This window comes from Felis catus, chromosome C1 (assembly GCF_018350175.1).
Source record: "Felis catus isolate Fca126 chromosome C1, F.catus_Fca126_mat1.0, whole genome shotgun sequence".
Taxonomy (NCBI): domain Eukaryota; kingdom Metazoa; phylum Chordata; class Mammalia; order Carnivora; family Felidae; genus Felis; species Felis catus.
The window spans coordinates 35415782-35438885 of record NC_058375.1 but is presented as its reverse complement, the minus strand read 5'-3'; the positions used below and the strand labels follow the sequence as shown (position 1 = coordinate 35438885).

At 38.4% G+C, this 23104-nt stretch overlaps 1 protein-coding gene across 3 annotated transcripts in view; it reads left to right on the top strand.

Moving 5' to 3' along the window:
* EIF2B3 (eukaryotic translation initiation factor 2B subunit gamma) overlaps positions 1 to 23104 on the top strand; it is a 125549-nt gene that overhangs the window by 424 nt on the left and 102021 nt on the right. For all 3 annotated transcript variants that reach the window (XM_011284654.4, XM_011284653.4, XM_011284655.4), the window contains exons 2-3: positions 2425 to 2584; positions 6316 to 6461. In XM_011284654.4, coding sequence (XP_011282956.2) covers positions 2437 to 2584; positions 6316 to 6461 — 294 coding nt within the window. In that variant the 5' untranslated portion in view covers positions 2425 to 2436. The remainder of the gene's footprint in view (positions 1 to 2424; positions 2585 to 6315; positions 6462 to 23104) is intronic.

Sequence of the window (23104 nt, the reverse complement as noted above, 5' to 3'; positions counted from 1 at the left end):
GTTTGAGGGAGGGGAGGATCTACTTGAAGTCACAGCGAAAGAGAACCCAGATCCTGGACCACTCAGCACAGTGCCTGAACTCTTTCCACTTCAGCCCTTCATTTATTTATTCTGCCTATTTTTAGTTGTTTAGGGGCAAGCCAATGAAATAGAAATAGGAAGGCAGTAAAGTCCAGATGAGAGACCCAATTATGATAGTGTTTTATCTTACCAGTGTACAAAAGGAGAAGGCAACGAGTGCCATGATGGAGGCATGTATGAGATGCCATGAACCCCCCACTCTAAACCTTGGGAGGCTAACGAGACTCGTTGTGATTTTTATCACCCAGAGTCGTGTCAGTGACATTGAGGCATTTGACAATCTGTCTGGGTCATGGTTACAGTATATGTTCATGATTATCACCGAGAGCCTTGCGGAGAGCAGAAACCTTAGATCCTGGTGACCTGGGGTCTAATGTCCCTTCACGTGTTTGAGCTTGACTTTTACAGGCGGTAGTTGAGATGTTCACAGATGCTGATTCCGCAAACACTGATTGAGTGCCAGGCATCTGATGGAAATTGTGTTAGGTACTGAGAATACAGTGTTGACACGGTCCTTGCCTTCAAGGAACTCACGAGATACAGACATTTAAATATATGTGCAATAAAGCCTGGGAAGACAGAGATGATCTGTACATGGTAGAATGGAAGCACCTAAGAGGGAAAGAGTTGCTTCTATCAGGAGGATAGGAGAGGTTAGGAATGGTTTTTTAAGAAAGATGATTCTTAGACTGAAGCTTAAGTAGGTGATTTCTAGGCAAAGGAGAAAGGCAATCTACGAAGCAAGAGGAGCAACACAAAGACCAGAATTATGCAACAGCATGGCTCATTTGGCACAAAAGGCTTTCCATGACCTAGCCTCTGTCTAATGATGTCAAACACGGTGCTTATTGTGGGATTGCCATTATTTTGTGTGCTTTACATAGATTAACTTATTTACTCTTCAAAACAACGCTGCAAAGTAGTAATTATCCTCATCTTACAAAATAAAACTGAGATGAAGAGAACTTATGAAGCTTGCCTTAGTTCACACAACTAATGCAGGTTAGGGTTAGAATTCAAATCTGGCCATCTGATTCAGGGGTCTATGAGCTTAAACCAGGCTCCCTTCCAGGAACTGAGGACACTCAGAGTTTTAAATGTCAGGCCACTGGTCATCTCACCTAGACGTGGCAGAACCAGAACTCAAAATCTGGTCTTTTGACTCTGAAAGGTCCCATGCTCTTTTCATAATAACATCAGATGTGATAGGAGTTATACAGTACCACATTGAACTTAAATTCCATTCTGAGGCAGTGGTTGCTGAAATTGAAATTACCATATCTTTAAGTTGTGGATGTTGTTCAGGAGGCTTCACTTTGTGCCTTGGGTGTACCGGGTGTAACTGCTGCAGTTTAAATAATGATGAGGACCCAGGACTGATCATAATTACAGGGGAGGGTGCAGCATTATTTGCCAATTTGGTTTCAGATTTTTTTTTTCCTGAACATTGCATTTCACACTGGTACTTAAAAAGTTTTATCATTTGTTGTAAATCAAGGAGTACTTTTATTTTAAACCAGTAAGGATTTATGACCTTTTACCGTGCACCTTTTCTGTGGTAGCTGCTGTAAAGAGATTCTTTTGAAGGTCAAACAGGTTTGTTTATTACCTTGAGTTTAGAAAAAGGAATTAATCTGATTTGTTTCTACTATTGGGCTCTGCAAATCTAGGTTCAGATACATCCCTACATTTGTGTTTACAGTAATATCTTTCACAGTTGGGGATAATGTGAAGAGAGCAGATGGCTGAATTATTGGAGGAATCTTAAGTCATCTCATACTTTTCAGAAACCTAGTATGCTTGTATTTATGCTGTTAATTCTAGTCGGAAGTTTCCAGATTTTTTCAAGAAATTAGAACTCATATCAGAATCCCACTTGGTAAACTCTTACTCCTTCAAAAGTCCCCTCAAATATTACCTTCCTGTAAAACTCCCTGTCTTTTCTAGGAATACTTAGGTATTACCTTCACCAAATGCCTACTGCATCTTTGATATATTCCTGCCACAACACTAATGATAGTATATTGTAATTTACTGAAATTATCTTCTCCACTTAATTGTGAGCACCTCAAGGGAAAGGGCCAGGTTTCTTTAATTCATATCTCTCCTTCAGCCCATCTCCCCTGGCTGGAGCTGAGAGTTTATATTGGTGAGTCAGAAAATGCGATAAAGGTGATGTTTATACTGTAGCTAAGGAGATTTTCTTATTGTGGTTATTGGAGTTGGAAGTGACACATTTGACATAAGTGATTATCAGTAACCTAAATCGAAATAGGGTTAGTACTATGTATGCTTTGAATTTGTTACTTTTTTTCCCCTGTTAATTGTTTTTCTCTGTGATAGCTGTTTGTGAAAATGGAATTTCAAGCAGTAGTGATGGCAGCTGGAGGGGGATCTCGGATGACAGACCTGACTTCCAGCATTCCCAAACCTCTGCTTCCAGTTGGGAACAAACCTTTAATTTGGTACCCACTGAACCTGCTTGAGCGTGTTGGATTTGAAGGTGAGCTATGGCAATGAGATGTACTCATAAAACTTTGGGGATGTTTGATCCCAATGATTTGTCGGCTTTATGAGAGTGAGAGAGGATGAATGAGAGAAGACCAGGACTCAGCATTGGCTGGAGACTGGCCTCTTTTAATTAAGAACATAGAAGTACTCTATTGCTATGTAAAAAAGGTTGAGAAGATAGTGCTGTTACTGTTTTAGAGCTGCTCTCCACAATGATCCAAGATTACTCCTATAAGGATATCAGAAAGAGCACAGAGGGATTCCAAGTCAGTACCTCATAGTCAGTACTTACTATGAATCTATATGTACCAGGTGATATATTAATATATTAAGGGGTACAGAATTGGAAAGGTAACTTAGGCCCTGATTTCTAGAACCTTAAAGTCTAGTGGGGTGATACAAATATAAAGAGAGGGGACAAGACTACAGATCCTACAGACATTAAAAAGATAAGTGAATATTATGAACAACTTTATGGTAATTAATATATTTGACAAGTGAGATGCACATTTTATTTTTTATTAAAAAAATTGTTTTTAATATTTCATTTATTTTTGAGAGAGAGCACAAGCATGGGAAGCTCAGAGAGAGAGGAGGAGGACAGAGGATCTGTAGCAAGCTCTGTGCTGACAGCAGTGAGCCCGATGTGGGGCTTGAACTAATGAACCATGAGATCATGACCTGAGCCAGAGTCGGATGTTCAACCGACTGAGCCACCCAGGTCCCCCTAAATGCACATTTTAGAAATACTGCTTTGGAATCTCTATAAAGAATGGATTTGAAGGACTCAAGGCTACAAGCAGGGAGATGAGTTGGGAAATTGATACAGAAGTCCACACCAGTATTAAAGAGGGCCTGAACTAAAGAAGTAGCACTAAGGATGGAGAAGAAGGAACATTTGACAAAGTTGATGATTAATGGAGAGGGAGAATGGAAAAAGAGAGAAGAGTTCCCTCTACTTTTTGCTTGGGTGACTAGGTGACTAGATGGTGATACCAGTAACTAGGAAAGGTAATATGAGTCAACGAACAGGTTTGAATGAATATAATGAGTTCAGCTTTGGCCACAATGAGTTTGAGGTGTCCTATAGTTAGATATAGCAAATCTGAGTACCAGATGGAAGTAGTGTCAGATTCTGGGGCACAGTCTTGTATTCTGGTGTTCATTCCACTATGAGAATTGCCTTCCTGAGACAAACCTGTGAACATTTCTATGCAGTAGTCTTTATGACACTGATGTTAAGAGATATGTTTTAGAGGCTCCTGGGTGACTCAATCAGTTAAGCGTCTGACTTCAGCTTAGGTCTTGATCTCATGGTTCACTAGTTGGAGCCCCACATCAGGCTCTGTGCTGACAGCTCAGAGCCTGGAGCCTGCTTCAGATTCTGTCTCCTCTCTCTGCCCCTCCCCCACACTCTCTCTCTCTCTCTCTCTCTCTCTCTCTCTCTCTCTCTCTCTCTCAAAAATAAATAAACATTAAAAAAATTTTTTTTAAGAAATATGTTTTAGGTGGCGCCTGGGTGGCTCAGTAGTTTGAGTGCCTGACTCTTGATTTCAGCTCAGGTCATGATCCCAGGGTCATGGGATTGAGCCCCACATTGGGCTCCACACTGAGCATGGAGCCTGCTTGAGATTCTCTTTCCCACTCCTTCTCTCTGTCCCTCCCTCTCTCTGCCACTCTCCCCCACTTGTGTTCTCTCTCCCTAAAATTAAAAACAAACCAAAAAAGATCTGTTTTAGAAAAGATTTTTTTTCTTTCTTTCTTTTCTTTTTTTTTTTTTTTTTTAAGAGTGTGCGCAAACATGGGAGAGGGGTAGAGGGAGGGAGAGAGAGATTTGAGGAGTGCCTCCTAAACACAGGATTCTGGAGTTAAAAAAATTTTTTTTTGATTTTACATTTATTTATTTTTGAGAGAGAGAGAGAGAACAAGTTGGGGAGGGTGAACAGAGAGAGAAGGAGACACAGAATCCGAAGCAGGCTTCAGGCTCTGAGCTGTCAGCACAGAGCCCAATGCGGGGCTTGAACTCAAAAACTGTGAGATCATGACCTGAGCCCAAGTCGGACGCCTAACCAACTGAGCCACCTAGGTGTCCCAAGATTCTGGAGTTTGATAGCAAAATCTTTATTCACTTTGTTCATATTGTTCGTGAGTTTAGAGAAGTTAATGTGGCCCTGCTTAGCATTTTTCTTTCTCTCCACAAGAGTCTTAGTCCAGTTATTAGACTGTCCCACATATGCAGTTACTCTCTTCACTCTATCCGCTCTACCTAAACTGTCCTCTCCAAAATGGTACCATCTCTTTGAAATTCTAAACAGCATCAATCATCCTGTCCTCTGTGGTTCCATCTCACTGTGTTTTTCTATCTCAGTACTACCCAAGGCCTGTTTTATGCTATAATTAGTGGCCTGGGAGACTGATATCTCTGAGAGCAGGTACTATATCTCATTCATCTTTGTAATATCAGCATTTACATACAGTGTGTACTAAAAAAATGTTTGTTGGACTTGAATTTATTTTGACCTCTCTCAAAGGCCATCCCTTCCAGAAAGCCTTCCTTAGTCATTTCTATGTATAATTTCTCCATCTTAAGTTTCTTAAGAATAGGAACCATGTTGAGTTCCATTTCTGACTTCTCAGTGCCTGTTTTTCCTTTTCATATTAAAAGTGTTTTTATTTATTGGATGAATGAGTTAGTGACTAAAAGAAAGCAAAGTGGGGAATGGAAGAAGAGAGAAGGAAGGAAGGGAAGTTAAATGATTTGGAAAAGAAAGAAAGAAAGAGGAAGAAAGAGAAAAATATGATTACAGTGAAAGGGAGACATAATTGTTACCTAGAACACTATCACAGAACAAGTGGAAATTGTTTCACTTTAGAGACACTAAAATCTGATCTTCAAACATCAGCAACACATGTTATGTTGTAGTGAATTACATTACCCTACCAAAAATCCCAAAGATAACAAAACCCCAAGTTTCCTGTCATTGGTTAACAGCTATATGGATAAGATGAAGACATCTGTTTTGTGGAAATTGCTTCTTAGTAGGGTTCATTGTGATCCTCAATGAAACACTTATGGCTGCTTGGTGGGAAGTGGTGATAGCTCCTTTGTAGTGAATGAAAATTTTAAATGTGATCCTGTTTGTGTATGATTCGATGAATGCTCTTCTGAGTTCATTACATCAAGAAGTGGCATGTAATATACTAAAGTGTGGGCTCGAATCATCAGAACTGAGTTTTATCTTGAGTCCATTGCTTACTAGTTGTGTGACCCTGAACAAAGTCACTTAATATCTTTTAGTCGAGGTTTCCTCATTTGTAAAAATGAGTTTTTGTAAGAATTGAGAGAATGCATGTAAAATACATTGAAAAGACTCAATAATATTAGCTATTATTATTACATTTAGAAACAGGGGCTCTTAGGTGGCTCAGTCAGTTAAGTATCCATCTGGCTCTTGATTTCGGCTCAGGTCATGATCTTACAGTTTTGTGAGTTTGAGCCCTGCATCAGCCTCTGCACTGACAACACAGAGACTGCTTGTGATTCTCCCTCTCTCTCTGCCCCTCCCCTGCTCACACTCTCTGTCTCTTTCAAAATAAATAAACTTAAAAAAATAACAATAAATAAATCTAGAAAGAGACCAAATCTAATTGAAATAGTGAAACCACTGTCTAAATGAAAGCGAGTTTTTGTGTCTTTCCTTCTTTTTTTGTTTTGTGCTGTAGAAGTCATTGTCATTACAACCAGGGATGTCCAAAAGGCTCTATCCGCAGAATTCAAGATGAAAATGAAGCTAGATGTTGTATGTATTACTGATGAAGCTGACAAGGGAACTGCAGATTCTCTGCGCCAAATATATCCAAAACTTAAGGTGAGAAGCTATTTCTTAATTTTTATTGTTTACTGAAGATAAATATCATTGATGTTTTCACAGTGCATTACAGCTTACAGTGCTTTTTTGAAAATATATTTTTGCATCACATATTTTGTTGCCCCATGTACTCTTCAACTGCTTTTTATTTTGATTATGTTTTTAAAGTTTATGTATTTATTTATTTATGTAAGTAATCTCTGTACCTAATGTGAGGCTTAAACTCCATATCAGAAGTCACATGCTCCTCTGACCGAGCCAGCCAGGCACCCCTATTTTGATTATTAATGAAGATTTAGGTGTTTAGTTGTCACAGGCACTGGTTTCCAATATTTTTGAGTAATTGTACATCCCTATGAAAGAGGTATACTTCAAATGTGCTTTAAAAGATTCCATTTAAGTGAAGTTCATGAACAAGTGAATTTAATCTATAGTGATAAAAATGAAAGCGACAGTTGACTTTGCAGATGACAGGTTGACTAGAAAGAAATATAAAGGAACTTTCAAAAATTCCAGACCCCCACCCCTGCAACATGTTAACATTTGACCTTTTGGTCTACTTTGATTAGATACTAACAAGGGCTTATGGATATGAGGACATAGTCTCCCTAGTGGCCTGTGGCCTATGAGCTGAGAAATATCCACTGTAAATTATTTTGAAATTGATGTCCTTTGGGAAAAATTCAATCTGTATGATAATGTTGGCATCTTGTTTGAATTGGGGAGCAGACTCTCTGGGTATTTCTCATGACTACAAACAGATTAATAGTTTCAACCTACCTATGCACTAAAGAACAAAAAATTAATGTAGAAATGTACTTGGCTTTTCCCGCCATCCCACCTTTATTGGGAAATAATTTACATACAGTAAAATACACAGATAGTATAGAGTTCAATAAATTTTGACAGATATATACACCCTGATTACCATTACCCAAATCTAGAACATTTCCATTACCTCTAAAAGTTCCTTTTTACTTCTTTTTAGTAAGCTACCCTCAACCTTCCAGCCCCCTGCCCCCCTTGAGTTAACTCACATGTTAACTTTGTTCATGAACTAGGTATAAATGGAATCATACCATTTTAGTCTGGTTTCTTTAGTTTAATGTAATATTTTTCAGACTCTTATTGCAAGTATAACTAGTGTGTGTGCGTGTGTGTGTGTGTGTGTGTGTGTGTGTGTGTGTGTGTGTGTTTATTCCATTGAATAAGTATACCACTGTTTACTTATTTACCTGTTGATGGCCATTTGGGTTGTTTCTAATTTGGGGATGTCATGAATAAAGCTGTTAGGAACATTGTTCTGCAAGTCTTTTGTGAAAATATTCTAGGTTGTAGGGTTTACTTTACTAGAAACTACCAAATAATTTTCCAAGTGGTTATACCATTTTATACTTCCATCAACAATGTGTAAGGGTTGCATTTGCTGCACATCTTCATTGACACTTGGTATCGTCTTTTACATTTTATCCATTCTAGTCGCTATCTATGGAGTAGTTACTCATTGTGGTTTAAAAAAAAATTTTTTTAATGTTTATTTATTTTTGAGAGAGAGAGTGAGACAGAGTGTGAGCAGGGGAGGGCCAGAGACAGGGAGACACAGAATCCGAAGCAGGCTCCAGGCTCTGAGCTGTCAGCACAGAGCCCAATGCGGGGCTCGAACTACAAACTGTGAGAACATGACCTGAGCTGAAGTCGGATGCCCAACCTACTGAGCCACCCAGGCGCCCCACTCATTGTGGTTTTAATTTGAATTTCTCTGATTGTAATGATGCTAATCACCTTTTCTTCTTTAATTTTTTTTAAAAAGTTCATTTTTATTTATTTTGGGTGGGGAGAGAGAGGGAGAGAGAGAACGTGTGGGGGAGCGGCAAAGAGAGAGGGAGAGCCAGAGAATCCCAAGCAGGCTTTCTGCTGGCAGCACAGAACCCAACTTGGGGCTAGAACCCACAAAACCATGAGATCATGACCTGAGCCAAAATCAAGAGTTGGATGCTTAACTGACTAAGCCATCCAGGCACCCCGCTAACCACCATTTTAAGCATTTGCCTGTTTTTAAATTGAGTTGTTTACCTTTTAATTATTGATTACAGAAATTGTATTTTACATCTAGAATTATATATTCTAGATGTAAGTCTTTTGTCAGATATGTGTTGTGAATATCTTCTGCCAGTCTGGCTTGCCTTTTTACTTTATTTATTTTTAAGTATTTATTTATTTTGAGAGAGAGAGAGTGTGCGCACATGAGCAGGGGAGGGGCAGAGAGAGAGTGGGAGAGAGAGAATCCCAGGCAGGCTCCACGCTGCCAGCAAAGAGCCCCAGGCAGGGCTCAATCTCACAAATCATGAGATCATGACCTGAGCCGAAATCAAAAGTCAGATACTTAACCGACTGAGCCACCCAGGCACCCCTGCCTTTTTTCTTTCTTAATGGTGTCTCTTCATGACCATAAATTTTCAGTGTTGCTGAAATTCAGATTACTGATTTTTTTTCTTTTGTGGTTAATACAGTTTTTGTGCCCTTTCTAAGAAATCTTTGCCTATCCCAAGCTTGTGAAGATATTCTCTTATGTTTACTTCTAAAAAGTTCAGCTTTTATGGTTGGATGTCTACTGCATCTTGATTTGATTTTGTATGTGGTGTGATATAAGGATAAAGGTTCACTTTTTTTCTATATGGATATTTGTTCCAGCACCATTTGTTAAAAAGACTTTACTTTCCCCATGGAATTGCACGGGTGCCTTCACTGAAAATCAACTGACTGTATGTGGCCAATTTCTGTTTTCTCTATTTTGTTTCATTGTCTTTACTTCAATACCACATTGAATAATGTCTTCATTATTTTTTTTATGTTTATTTTTGAGAGAGAGAGACAGACAAACAGAGGGTGAGTGGGGGAGGGGCAGAGAGAGAGAGGAAGACACAGAATCTGAAGCAGGCTCCAGGCTCTGAGCTGTCAGCCCAAAGCCCCACGTGGGGCTCAAACTCAGGAACCGCAAGATCATGACCCGAGCAGAAGTCAGCTGCTCAACCGACTGAGCTACCCAGGCGCCCCTGTCTTCATTATTTTAGATTTATAGTACGAATTGAACTGAATCTATAGATCAGTTTGGGGAGAATTGATATTTTAATATTGATTCTTCTAATCTTGAACATCTATTTATTTAGATTTCCTTTAATTCCTCTCAATAGTGTTTTATAATTTTCAGTGTAGAAGCTTTGAACATCTCTTGGTAAATTTTTTCCTAGGTAAATGTTTTTCATGATTTTTTTTTAATGTTTATTTATTTGAGAGAGAGCACACACGTGAGCGAGAAGGGAAGGGATGGAGAGAGAGGGAGACAGAGGATCCAAAATGGGCTCTGTGCTGACAGCAGCAAGCCCAACGTGGGGCTCAAACCCACAAACTGTGAGATAATGACCTGAGCCGAAGTTGGACGCTTAACCAACCGAGCCAGCCAGGCGACCCTTAATGATGTTATTATAAATGGTGCTTTTTACTCTATTATCAATTGTTTATTGCTTGTATATAGACATAAAATCATGTTTTCTATATTGACTTTGTTAAATTGTAGATTCTTTAGGATTTTCTATATACATCATCATGTTGATTGTAAATAAAAACAGTATTACCTCTTCTTTTTTCATCTTTATGCTTTTTTTTTTTTTTTTTGAACTGTCTTATTGCCCTAGCCAGGATCTCCAGTGCAATATGTAATAGGCATTTTCCATTCACTTGTGGCCTCTCTTTCTGTTTTTCTATGCTTCCATCCAAGTAGGTTTTGTTGTTTCTGACTGGAGTGGAGTTTTCCAGTTCCATTATGTTGGGTGTGTTACTTTCTGGAGTGCAGCTGCTTCTTTCCTTAGGGAGAATATGGGGAATTTCACTAGGAAAATGAAATGATAATTCTGTTCTTTCGCAGGAACAGATGCCAAGTTTACCAAGAATCTTAGAGTGTTTAGTGGACTAGCCAGGGGCTCTTTCAGCTACTGTTTAAAAGTTTAGGATGGAAGTACAATCTCTCTTTGCTCCCTAAGTCTAAATCTTAGGAACATTTTTACCCTTACCTGGAACTGGAGATCCTAGAAGTCTCATGTGAGACCTGTATAACTCTTAGAGGCTTGAGAAGTGGTAATGCCAACTATAAATAGAAGAGTGCATGTGGAGGCGAGTATAGTAACTGCTGATAGAATACTTTACTGTCAAGTTACTGCTCCTTCCTATGGTTTTGATCATTTGATCCTTATTTTAGGGCTCCCCCTTGAATGTAACATAAGAGTCCTCATTAATTCACTCTGCACAATCTCATTTCTTTTCTTCCTTTATCCCTTTGTTTCTACATCACTTACATGACACCTTTTACATATAATCCTACCTCTGTGCCTTCTTCTCAAGCTGTGACTTTGGCTAGCAAGTCTCTGTTGTCTTTGCTATCTCTACTTGGTTTCTCCTTTACCAATGGCTCCTGAAATCCTGACTTCACATCAACTTGCATTCCAACCTAGAGCAGAGGCAGCAAAGCTAACCTATGGAGAAACATAGTAGACTACTAAATAGCCATTAAGATCAAAGTAAGACCTGAGCTAAGCCAAAATTTAGAACTGTCTGGTTGGGATCAACACGATCTTGTAGGAAAGGCAATAGAAATACATATAAACAGTTGAAGAAAGTGAAATAGTCTGAGAAGGCAGTTTGTTGGTGTTCACTAAGAGATGGCAAGTACCTCTCTAAAATAGGAAGTTGTACCCCCAGGCTGTGCCATGGTTTAAAAGCATTGCCCTATTGAACCAATTTATTTCTCTTACCCTGTGCCCACAAAGCAGCTTCCTAGACATTTGAGGACTCTTGGTCCGTTTTAAGTAAGATTTTAGGTAAGATAATATTCCCTTTGAGATTTGGGAGTTTATTAGCTTTTAGTTCTTTTATCTTTACCTATTTCCTCCAGATTGAGTTCCCCAAATATTACTGTGAGGTTATCCCACATGGCTTTTCTCAGACCACAATAGTATGTTAGCTTTATCTGACTTTTTTGTTTAAATTTGATTTATAATTTTTTTCATTTACATTGCATTTGCTAAATATATTTTATATGTGGAAACTTCCATCACGTCTGCATATTAGATATTGAAGCTGAACATCATATTTGCTATGTGTTTTTTCAACTAACAGACATATATTTCATTTGGCTTTATTCTTCTGGCACTGTTTTCTACCTCATTTTGCCTTATCTTATGCCACAATTTTTGCTGACTTACTGGCTTCTCGCTTTTTATTTCATCTGCCCACCCTCTTTCTCTGACTTACCAAGAGAGATTATTGGTTCATTCATTCTCCCACGCCGTGGGTGAGTGAGCTCCATTCTTATAGTTGGTGTTGATGACATGAAAATTCATAGATTTAAAAAAAAATTTTTTTTAATGTTTATTTATTATTAAGAGACAGACCCAGAGCATGAGCAGGGGAGGGGTAGAGAGAGGGGGAGACAACAGAATCCAAAGCAGGCTTCAGGCTCTGAGCTATCAGCACAGAGCCCAACGCGGGGCTCGAGCTCACAAACTGTGAGATCATGACCTGAGCTGAAGTTGATCGCCTAACCAACTGAGCCACCCAGGCACCCCCTGAAAATTCTTAGATTTTAAATCTTCTTCACAATAATGTTTCATATTTGTTGATGGATGATTCAGTCTTATCTATGTCTGAACTCATTCAGTTAGCAAATATTTATTGAGAGTCAACTAATACTAATGATTATAATTGCTTAATTTATTAAATACCAATTATGGACCATAGTTTAAAAATTTTTTTTATTAGGGAAAACTTCAAATATGTACAAAAATAGAACATTGCCAATGTATCTGTTACATGGTTACATTGTCAGTAGTTATTAACCCATGGCAAATCTCATTTCATCTATATCCCCACCTATCTTGCTCCCTCTCATGTTCTTTTAAAACAAATCTTAGACATCATATTATTTCATCTCTAAGTATTTCAGAATATACTACTAAGATGAGATCATTTTTTGAGAGCTCTTTAAAAAATGAAAAAACTGGGGAGCCTGAGTGGCTCAGTCAGCTAAGTGTCCAACTTTGACTCAAGTCATGATCTCATGGTTCATGAGTTCGAGCCCTGCATCGGGCTCTCTGCTGCCAGCGCAGAACCCTCTTCAGATTCTCTGTCCCCCTTTTTCTCTGCCCCTCTCCAGCTTGCATGCTTTCTCTCTCTCAAAAATAAACATTTAAAAATAAAGTAAAATAAGAATAAAACTATAATGCCATTATAATGCCTAAAAAAACAAACTGATAATTCTTTAGTATCGTCAAATATCCAATCAGTGTATGAGTTCTAGTTGCCTTATAAATATAACTTTAAAATATTTTTTAGTGTGTTTATTTAAATCAGGAGGCAAATAAGGCCTGTACATTACAATTGGTTGAAATGTCTCTTTTAATATATAAATTTTACCTCTATCTCTTTTTTCCCGTTAATTTATTTGCTGGAGAAATTGGATCTTTTTCTTGTATATTTTCCCTCCCACAGTCTGCATTTTGTTGATTGCAACCATGTGGTGTTGTTTAATAAGTATCTCTCTATATATATTGGTGTTGGTATTGGTAGTTGGACCTAGAGGCTCCATTAAACTCAGGTTTTGAATTTTGGGGCAAGACTTTCATAGGTGGTGTTGTGTTCTTCTATCTGGAGGCACATATTTGCTGATTCTCTCTCTCTCTTTCTCTCTCTCTCTCTCTCTCTTTTAAGTAGGCTCCACACCTAACATGGGGCTCAAATTCACAACCTTGAGATCAAGTTGCATGGTCTACCTACTAAGCCATCCATGCAGCCCAGATTGTCTTTTTGTGATGTGGTAGCGGTTAATGATCACTGCCACCAGGCCGTAGTCCTTATCTCTCCAGGCATTTGGCTATCTGAAGCTTATTTCTAGTAGATTCCTTAAGAAGTCTTCATAATATTAGGGCACCTGGGTGGCTCAGTCGGTTAAGCGGCCGACTTCGGCTCAGGTCATGATCTCACGGTCCGTGAGTTCGAGCCCCGCGTCGGGCTCTGTGCTGCCTGCTCAGAGCCTGGAGCCTGTTTCAGATTCTGTGTCTCCCTCTCTCTGACCCTCCCCTGTTCATGCTCTGTCTCTCCCTGTCTCAAAAATAAATAAAATGTTAAAAAAATTAAAAAAAAAAAGTCTTCATGATATCAATGCTTAGCAGATTATCTGCAGCCTTTATATTTCAAAGCTAATTTATATGGATATGAAATCCTTGACTCACATTTTTTTCTTAAGTATCTTAAATTCTCTCATGGATTATGTTATATAATGTTGCTGTTCAAAAAAGTACAGGTGAAAAATCTTTCTTTCCCTTATGAGTGAGTTGGTCTTTTTGTCCTGATTTCCAAAAGTGTTTTTATTTATCTAATTTTTTAAAGATTTTATTTATGTACTTATGTTTATTTATTTATTTTTTGAGAGAGAGAGCAAGCTGGGGAGGGGCAGAAAGAGAGGGAGAGAGAGAATATCCCAAGCAGGCTGTGCACTGAGAGTGCAGAGTTCAATGCAGGGCTCACACTCATGAACCATGAGATCATGACCTGAACCAAAGTCAGATGCTTAACCGACTAAGCCACCCAGGCACCCCATTAAAGATTTTATTTCCCTTCATTTTATTTTTTTAAAGTTCATTTACTTATTTCGAGAGAGATGGAGACAGCACCAGTTGGGCAGGGGCAGAGAGAGAGAGGGAGAGAGAATATCCCAAGCAGGTTCTGCACTGTCAGTCTAGAGCCTAACATGGGGCTCAGACTCATGAACATGTGAGATCATGACCTGAGCCAAAGTCAGATGCTTAACTGACTGAGCCACCCAGGCTCCCCAAGTGTATTTTTTTTTTTCAAAAAAAATTTTTTTAACATTTATTTATTTTTGAGACAGAGAGAACATGAACAGGGGAGGGTCAGAGAAAGAGGGAGACACAGAATCTGAAACAGGCTCCAGGCTCCGAGCTGTCAGCACAGAGCCCGACGCGGGGCTCGAACCCACAGACCGCGAGATCATGACCTGAGCCGAAGTCGGACGCTTAACTGACTGAGCCACCCAGGCACCCCTCCCCAAGTGTATTTTTAAGATGGAAGCATCTTGAACATTTTTATAAGAGAGCAAAAGGGCCAGTGGAGAGATATAGAAGAAAGATAAATGATGAATGAGGTCCCCACGGAGACAAGAAGGAATGAAGGAGCAGCTTTGGGCAAGAGGAAGACTATATCTTCCACTGAAATGAGAAGATAGGAAGAAAGGGAAACTCAAAAGCAGATCAAGAAGGAGAGATAGGAATTAAGAAAATTCACTCCTGAGGCCTCTGTATTCTTGATGAAGTAGGAGGTGCATTTGTCTGTTGAGAATGTGGAGAGAGAAACGTGATGGGATTGGGACCTGTGAGTAGTGAAGCTTTAGAATTGTCACTGGAAAATGGGAGAGCGCTGACTATGGACACTGAGAAGGAGACCTGAGCAGCATCAGGAGTATAGCTGGGGTTGAAGAATATAAATTATAATTACCACAATTAGTACAGTCGTGGTAATTTTTTTTTTCTTGTTTTTCTTTTACCACTGCTCAGGTGTCTAGGTATAGAGGAGAAGACATGTTTGGATTGATCAGGGTTATGGGGAAGGTCAATATTTGTATCCACTGGAGAGGGAAAAATTGAGGCTAGGCAGAATAAGATTTGGCTAAGGACTTGATGGACAAAGGCCTTCCTTCTCTTCTTTCTGGCATGAGCTTAGCAAAAACTTTCCTTGCAGAGGCAGTCTCTCCAAATTGGAACTGAGTCCTTGTTAAGAGTTTTTATCCATTCCTCTTCTTGGGACAGTTAGTTTGCTTTCTTTTCTTGCATCATGTATAGTAGTACTACAACGTCCATCCTTGCACCAGTTTCTTTGTGCTCTTGTTTTGAAGATAGACACCTAGGAGTGATGTGCGGATCATAAGGTATGTGCATTTCCAGCTTTACTAGATACTGGCAAATATGAATGCAGTCATATTAGTCTACATTCCCACTGGTAGTATGAATTAGAGTTCTGATTTCTGCCTGTCCTTATTAACAATTGGTATTCTCAAACTTAAATTTTCATTAATATGATGGGTGTGAAATGGTACCTCATTCTTGGTTTAATTTGCGTTTCCTTGATTATTTGTGAAGTTGAGGCTTTGGGGGAGATTTTTTTTTTGCTAGGTATATTGGTCGTTTTCCTTTTCATTGAATTTCTCATATCCTTTGCCCATTTTGTGTTTGGGTTATACCTCTCTCTCTCTCTCTTTCTTTCTTTCTTTCTTTCTTTCTTTCTTTCTTTCTTTCTTTCTTTCTTTCTTAAATGTCTATTTATTTACTTTTGAGAGAGAGAGCACAAACAGGGAAGGGGTAGAGAGAGAGGGAGATAGAATCCCAAACAGACTCTGTGCTGTCAGCATAGAGGCCCATGCTGGGCTCAAACCCACCAATGACCTGAGCCAAAATCAAGAGTCGGATGCTCAACCAACTGAGCCTCCCAGGCATCCCATCTTTTTCTTACTTATACATATACTCTGTATATTCTGTATACTAATCCTTTAGTTATATGGTTACAAGTTTTCCCCCAGTCTGGCCGCGCCTGCGTGGCTCAGTTGGTTAAGCTTTATGCCACTGACTTATCAAAGAAAACAGGTTATTTGTCATGTAGAATCTCTGACATCTGTCGTGTGTCTGGTTGCTCTCTACTGATGTCACTTAACTTGTTTTTCTTTCCCAGTATTTTCTTATAAATTGTAATTTGGATCTAAATGTTAGCTAGATTCAGGGCACCTGGGTGGCGCAGTCGGTTAAGCGTCCGACTTCAGCCAGGTCACGATCTCGCGGTCCGTGAGTTCGAGCCCCGCGTCAGGCTCTGGGCTGATGGCTCGGAGCCTGGAGCCTGTTTCTGATTCTGTGTCTCCCTCTCTCTCTGCCCCTCCCCTGTTCATGCTCTGTGCCTCTCTGTCCCAAAAATAAATAAACGTTGAAAAAAAAATTTTTTTTTAAATAAAAAAAAAAATAAATGTTAGCTAGATTCAATTTCGACTTTTTTTGTAATAATGTTTCATATGTGTACTTCTTATTGCATTGTATCCAGCTCTGAAATCAGACATTTAAAAAAGTCCTGATTTTCTTATGTACAGCTTTTTACATGTCAATCATACCTCAACAAAGAGGTTTAAAAAAAAAAAAAAAGCCCTGGTTTCTTTTTGTGGAGAATGATGTTTATATACTGCAGTCTGAGATCTAGGAGAAATAGAAGATTTTAAATTTTAATGTAATTGAGTTTTCATTCTTTTCCTTTATGGTTTGTGATTTCTGTCACAATTTAGAAATTCTTCCCTTTATGAGCTTTTTATATGTATATATAAAGTTCATTTATTTACTTATTTTTGAGAGAGAGAGAGCACAAGCAGGTGAGGGACAGAGAGATGAAACAGAATACCAAGCAGGCTTCATGCCAACAGCGCAGAACCCAGCGCGGGGCTTGAACTCAAAAACCATATGATCAAAAGTCAGATGCTTAACCACTGAGCCACCCAGGTGGCTTCCCTTCTGAGGTCTTAAAGATACTTTGCTTAAATTTTTAGTTTTGCTTTTCATAGTTTAGGCTCAAATTCACTTAGAATCTCTCCACTTATTTCAGGCTTTTAAAATATATCTCAGTAAAGTTTTATAATTTTTATCATAAAAATCTTACTTATCTTTTGTCAAATTTATTCCTAAATTGTGTTTTCACGTTCTCTCTTTAGTATGTACTTTGTAGATGTACATAATGTATACAACTTAATCAAATAGTTCTGTAAAACTTTGAGTGAAGGATAAAGGTCTCCTGCACTATCCTTCCTCATTCATGATTTTTTTTTTTTTTTCTAGAATGTTGCCTCATTCATTTCTTTTTTCAGCAAAAATGCTCATTCATGATTTTGCTCTTCAGAAGCAACTACTTTCAGCTCTTTTTCCTTCTGGTAATGCCCTCAGTATTTTTAAGTAACATATTTATACTACTATTTTTTTAGTTTTAGTTCTAGATGATCGATTGAATTTCTACTGTGAAAGATAAGGATTTGGTTCACTTACCAGCCCATCTGCCCTTCCGTGTATACATATACAAACTTCCCCTTTCTTAATCTCCCAAATACAGGTATGTCATAATTTTTTATTAAATCAATCATGAGGGCTTATTTAGAGCTTAACCATGCAGTATACTAGTATTATACTTTCTTTTTTAAAAATCAATTTTATTATGATTTATATATGATATAAATATGCCCATTTTAAATGTACAGTTCTATAATTTTTCTAAATCAGATTTATTGAGGTATAAATTATAGAGAGTAAAAAATTCACCCTTTTCAGTGTACTGAGTTTTGACAAATGTGTTATTGTTGTATAACTACTGCCTGGATCAAGATAAATGGTTCTGTCATCCCTTACAAGTTTTTACTTCTTCTATATGCAATGTTTTGTTTTCTTAGAGTTATCAATTGCCACACTTTCAAAGTTGCTTGGTTTTCTGTGTTTCCATCATTAATTCATCCTCAGAGGTTTTTTTTTTTTTTTTCGTCCTCAGACTTCTAAAAGGAACATAAATGTATCAGTATATTTAAACATACCAATTTTTTGTTTTGTTTTTGTTTTTGTTTCCTTTGAGACAACCCTCTTAGGAGCCATCCATTCTCTCTTCAAATCTCTACTGTTTGCTCTCTAGGCCTGCTGCAGAGCTGTCATCCTGGGACTTTTCACCATCATTCTAGGAATTCCCTTCTCTCTCCTGGGCTGGATACCCTGGTTCCTAGGTCCCATGTTTCCTCTTTGGTTTACTCCCTCATTTCAAAGGAACCCAACCTTTATTGGCTTCTTAAAGAGAGAGCATGGAAGGTAAATATTTTGAGAACTTGAATGTTTGAAAATGTTTTATTCCATTCCTTACTCTTGAATGATACCTTACTTTTGTATAGATTTCTAGGTTAGAGATAATAGACCTTCAGAATTTTTTCTCCCAAGCCCAAGCAGAGACAGACAGGTTTCCTTGATAACTCTCTATGCTGTAGGTAGATTCCGCCCCCACCCCCACCCCAAAGTTTACCCTTCCACTGAGTTTCCATTTATGCAGGGTCTCAGTTCAAACTCCCTACTTCATACCAGCATCCAGCCACATCTTTTGGCCCAATGTAGCCCTTAAAAACCCTAGTTAAGGCAGCCAGGGTTCCTGCTCAGTTTTCACTTCCTTCTTCAGTTCTCGCACTTGGTATTTTCCCTTTCTTTCTTGTAAGTTTGAATACACCTGGAATAATTTTTTGTTGAGTCTTCTCCAAAATTTTTAGGTGTTTGTAACACAATTTTGGGGTTCTTAGCTCACAGTTTTCTAATACCAGAAGCCTCCATGCTAAACACTTAATGTGCATTATTTCATTTAATCCTCCAGCTACTTCTGAGGTGGAAAGAAAGACTATGCATTAAGTACTTTAGTCTCAGTAAATGCATTAAGTAATCAGGGATTAATAGGATGATGTCTGCTAGGTATGGTCAAGTGGCACATGCCTCAGTGGATATTGAATTGTTATTTGAGTGCATTAGTGGAGTGGATTAGGGACATAGTAAAGAAGAGTTAGAAGAGTGCTATGTGCCCTCTGTAAGACTATCAACAAACACTGCTTGGATCTACTTATTGAAGAAAGACCACTTCTTGAATGTCACTTTTTAATTGAGTTTTTTTTTAATTTTTTTTTTTCAATGTTTATTTATTTTTGGGACAAAGAGAGAGAGAGCATGAACGGGGGAGGGGCAGAGAGAGAGGGAGACACAGAATCGGAAACAGGCTCCAGGCTCTGAGCCATCAGCCCAGAGCCTGACGTGGGGCTCGAACTCACGGACCGCGAGATCGTGACCTGGCTGAAGTCGGACGCTTAACCAACTGTGCCACCCAGGCGCCCCAAGTTTTGTAAGAAAAGTAGGAATTTGTGCTAGTGGGGTGATACATAGGGATAGATATTCTTAGTGTGAAGGGGATAGAATAACTCCAAGAAAAGCATAAAAATGTTGGTAGATCCTCTACTTTAACAGTTGAAGGAGTATTACAAAGCTGAGATTATGAGGGAATATTTTAGTTTCATGTTGTATGATCTGATGGCCTCACTCAGTGTAAATATACACCTTTAAAACTTTACCTAGGTCTACATATCTTTGAAATATACTAAAAAAGAAAACATATAAATTAAATAAGTGGTAGTCTTTTTTTCTTTCTGTGTGGCATCCTGAAGTATATACATTTAAGGTTTAATTTGATCTTTTTTTTAGAAATTGGACAACTTGGAAGGGAGGAGAATAGAAGGGCAGATGAAAAGTGAAATGGAGAAGCAGCAGAGACCTGCTTTGCAGTAACAGCTGATTATTCACACAAGATGTCTGTAACCAGTTAAACCCTTTTGAGGCTACTTAAATTTGCTAAAGCTTTATAAATGAGTACATTTGAAAAATTAATTTACTTCAGAACTTTAGTTTCTGTTCTTAGAGACGACCCTAAAGTAGGGAGTTAATTTATTAGCTGATTATGAGGGCGTAAATTTTATTTTCTTTGGAGTTACCCAGAATGTTTGCTCTGAAGATCACAAGGGAGATCTTTCAGGTATACTCTGGATTTCTAATCCCCACAGCCACCTTGAAAGGTAGATTTCTACGGATATCTAATCCCCATACCCACCTTGAAAGGTAGTTGGTATTCTGTTTTGCAGTTGAGAAAACTGATACTCAGAGAGCTTAAATAATCTCCCCCAGATCCCACATCTGGTTAGGTGCTGAGCCAGACTAGAACCCAGCCCTGGGTTTTGAGATACTGTATGTTTGTGCATCTCAAATGTCCATGCTTTTTTCACTCCTGTTGCCTCCAAGAGACAAGCATCAGCAGTCCTTATAATCTACTCTAACTCTAGACCCTTGGCTTCAGAATAAATTATTAGGTGAGTGTTTTGAGAACAGGTTAGTGAGGTATCTTTAGGAGACCTCAGCAAACTACGTCTGTAATAGAGTTCTATAGCCTGTGTTTAAAACACTTAACCTTATATTGCAGGTCTCATGGCTTCTCTTAATTTAGAGATTGCAGAGTTGATAATTTTCTATTTAATCTAGACAAGAATCTTTTTTTAGCCTCAGGCAAGCCTCATTTGCCCTCTGCCTCAGTTTCACAACCCAGAAAATAAGGATAATGATACCAACACACTAGTTAGAGGTTTAGTTATGTAAATTCTTTGATGTAGAAAAAGGACTATTGTTACATGTCTTATGAAACAGCTGACATGTTACAACAAAGAACAAACTATGCCAATGAAATCCCCATCCTAGGGACAGCTTATTAGAAAGATTGAGCATATGTGCTATTTTTAGATGTTCAAAAACTAAGTACAAGTTGTTTTCAGTTGAGTGTTTGATGTCTTTATCGAATTACAAATCTCTGTCATTCTTTTCTGGAACCTTTCATTTTGCCCAAGGATTTGTTTTTGGCAGATTTCTATCTGCTTGAAAAGAATGAGTACAGTTTGGTTAAGGGAAAATCTGAGAACTTGGTCCCAACTTGCTTGAAGTCTTTAAGTGGCAACTTTCCTTCTTGACTGCTTTGGTGGGCTGAGGTTGCATAGGAAGGCCTCAGGATATCCCCAGTGATGCCTTCTTTGAGCCCACTGGTGGAATAATGAAAGCCCAGGAGCTATGGTGGAAGTAAGTTAAACAAGGACATTTTAAACCTTTTTTTTTTTCTCTCCCTAGGAAATCTCAGTGGAGCTTTTCTCTTGACTGTACTAACCTAGTATATATATTCACAAGCTTCATGGAATGAACTAAGGACAGAAACATGATAGCTAGGAATTAGGATAGAACACCCAGGCTATCATTACATACTTTCTTTATCTTTGGGTGGTAAGGAGCCATATGGCTTACAACTCTTGGTAGGACCACCTATCCTGCTCTGAATCATAAGGTAACAAAGACTATAGCCTGACTGGTGGAATGGGCTAGTACCATTTGCGGGAAGTCAGTAAGCATTCTGTCCTCATGACCAGGAGTTCATTTGAAGTAGCCTATAGCTACCCATCCTTTTTTCAGCTCTTTTTTTTTTTTTTTTAATATTTTTAAATTTATTTTTGAGACAGAGAGAGACAGAGCATGAACAGGGGAGGGGCAGAGAGAGAAGGAGACACAGAATCCGAAGCAGGCTCCAGGCTCTGAGCTGTGAGCACAGATTTCAGCTCTTAATTTAAGCATTGTCTGCTTCAACAAGCCTTTGTTGGCTTTCTAATACTGGATTATGTTTCATTTTTCTGTACTTGCACAGAGAATTAAAATTACCTGTCATATTGTCATCTCCCTGCACTAGACTATGGGACAAGAACTGTTTCTGGGCCTGTCACAGAGAGGATGCTCAATATGTATTCATTGAATGAATGACAGATGGAGGCAAGCTCTATGTAAACATTTGGAACATGTTCCTTACTCCTTTGATATAGACATAGATGTTTATATGAGCCTAAAGATGAGTTTTAGTGATTGCAGATCAGAGGGATCATGGCATTGACTGGTGTTCATTTTATTTGCATCTGTAAATTTCCATCAAGCCTTAAGTTTGCTGACATGGCTGGTCCTCTACCCCAAGTAGGTTATTCCAGAGGGAGGAATTGTCTCGTCTTGTTTTGTCTTGTCTTGTCTTATCAAAGAAATATAGTGACATAGTGAAAAGAACATAGGCTTTCACAAATATAGGTAGATCTGGATTCTAATTCTAGTGCCACCATTTATTAGCATATGCTCTTCAATGAGGTTACTATCCCTTCTAAGCTTTCATTTAATTCATCTATAAAATAGTCATATTTTTCATTTATTCACAAATATGTATTGAACACATGCTATATACCAAGCACTATTCTGGATGCTGGAAATACAGTGGTAAACCAGATAAACAAGATCCCTGTCCTCATAGAGCTATTCTATAAGGAGAAATATATAATAAGAAAACAAATAATTTCTGGTGATAAAAATGCTAAGAAGAAAAATAAAGCAGGATAAGGGGATAAAGAGTGGCAGTGGAAAGAGAGAGCTCTTTCAGACAGGAGATAACATTTGAGAAGAAACCCTAATGATATGGGTAGTAAGCCTTAAGGAAGATCTCTCCTTGCAGAGAGAATAGCAAGTGCACAGGCCCTGAGTTAGGAATGAATTTAACCTGTTTCAGAAGCAGTAAGAAGACCAATATGACTAGAGCACAGTAATTAAGTGGTAGAATGGTAGTATGGAAGGCCTGAGAGTTATGTGAGGACCAGATCATAAAGGATCTTCTAGATAATAGTAAGAATTTAAAGTTTATATTTTGTTCTATGTTGGGAAACCTTTGGTGGGCTTTGAGTGACATCATCTGATTTATGCTTTTAAAAGATCTCTACAGCTGCTGTATGGAAAGTAAAACTATAACGCAACAGGAATGAACCGGGCAGATTAGTTAGGAGATAGTTGCAATAGTCCAGATGGAAGATAATGCTAAGATGAGAACAGTAGTGGTAGAAGTAGTTGCATTTAAGACATTTTTTAATTATTTTTTTTAATGTT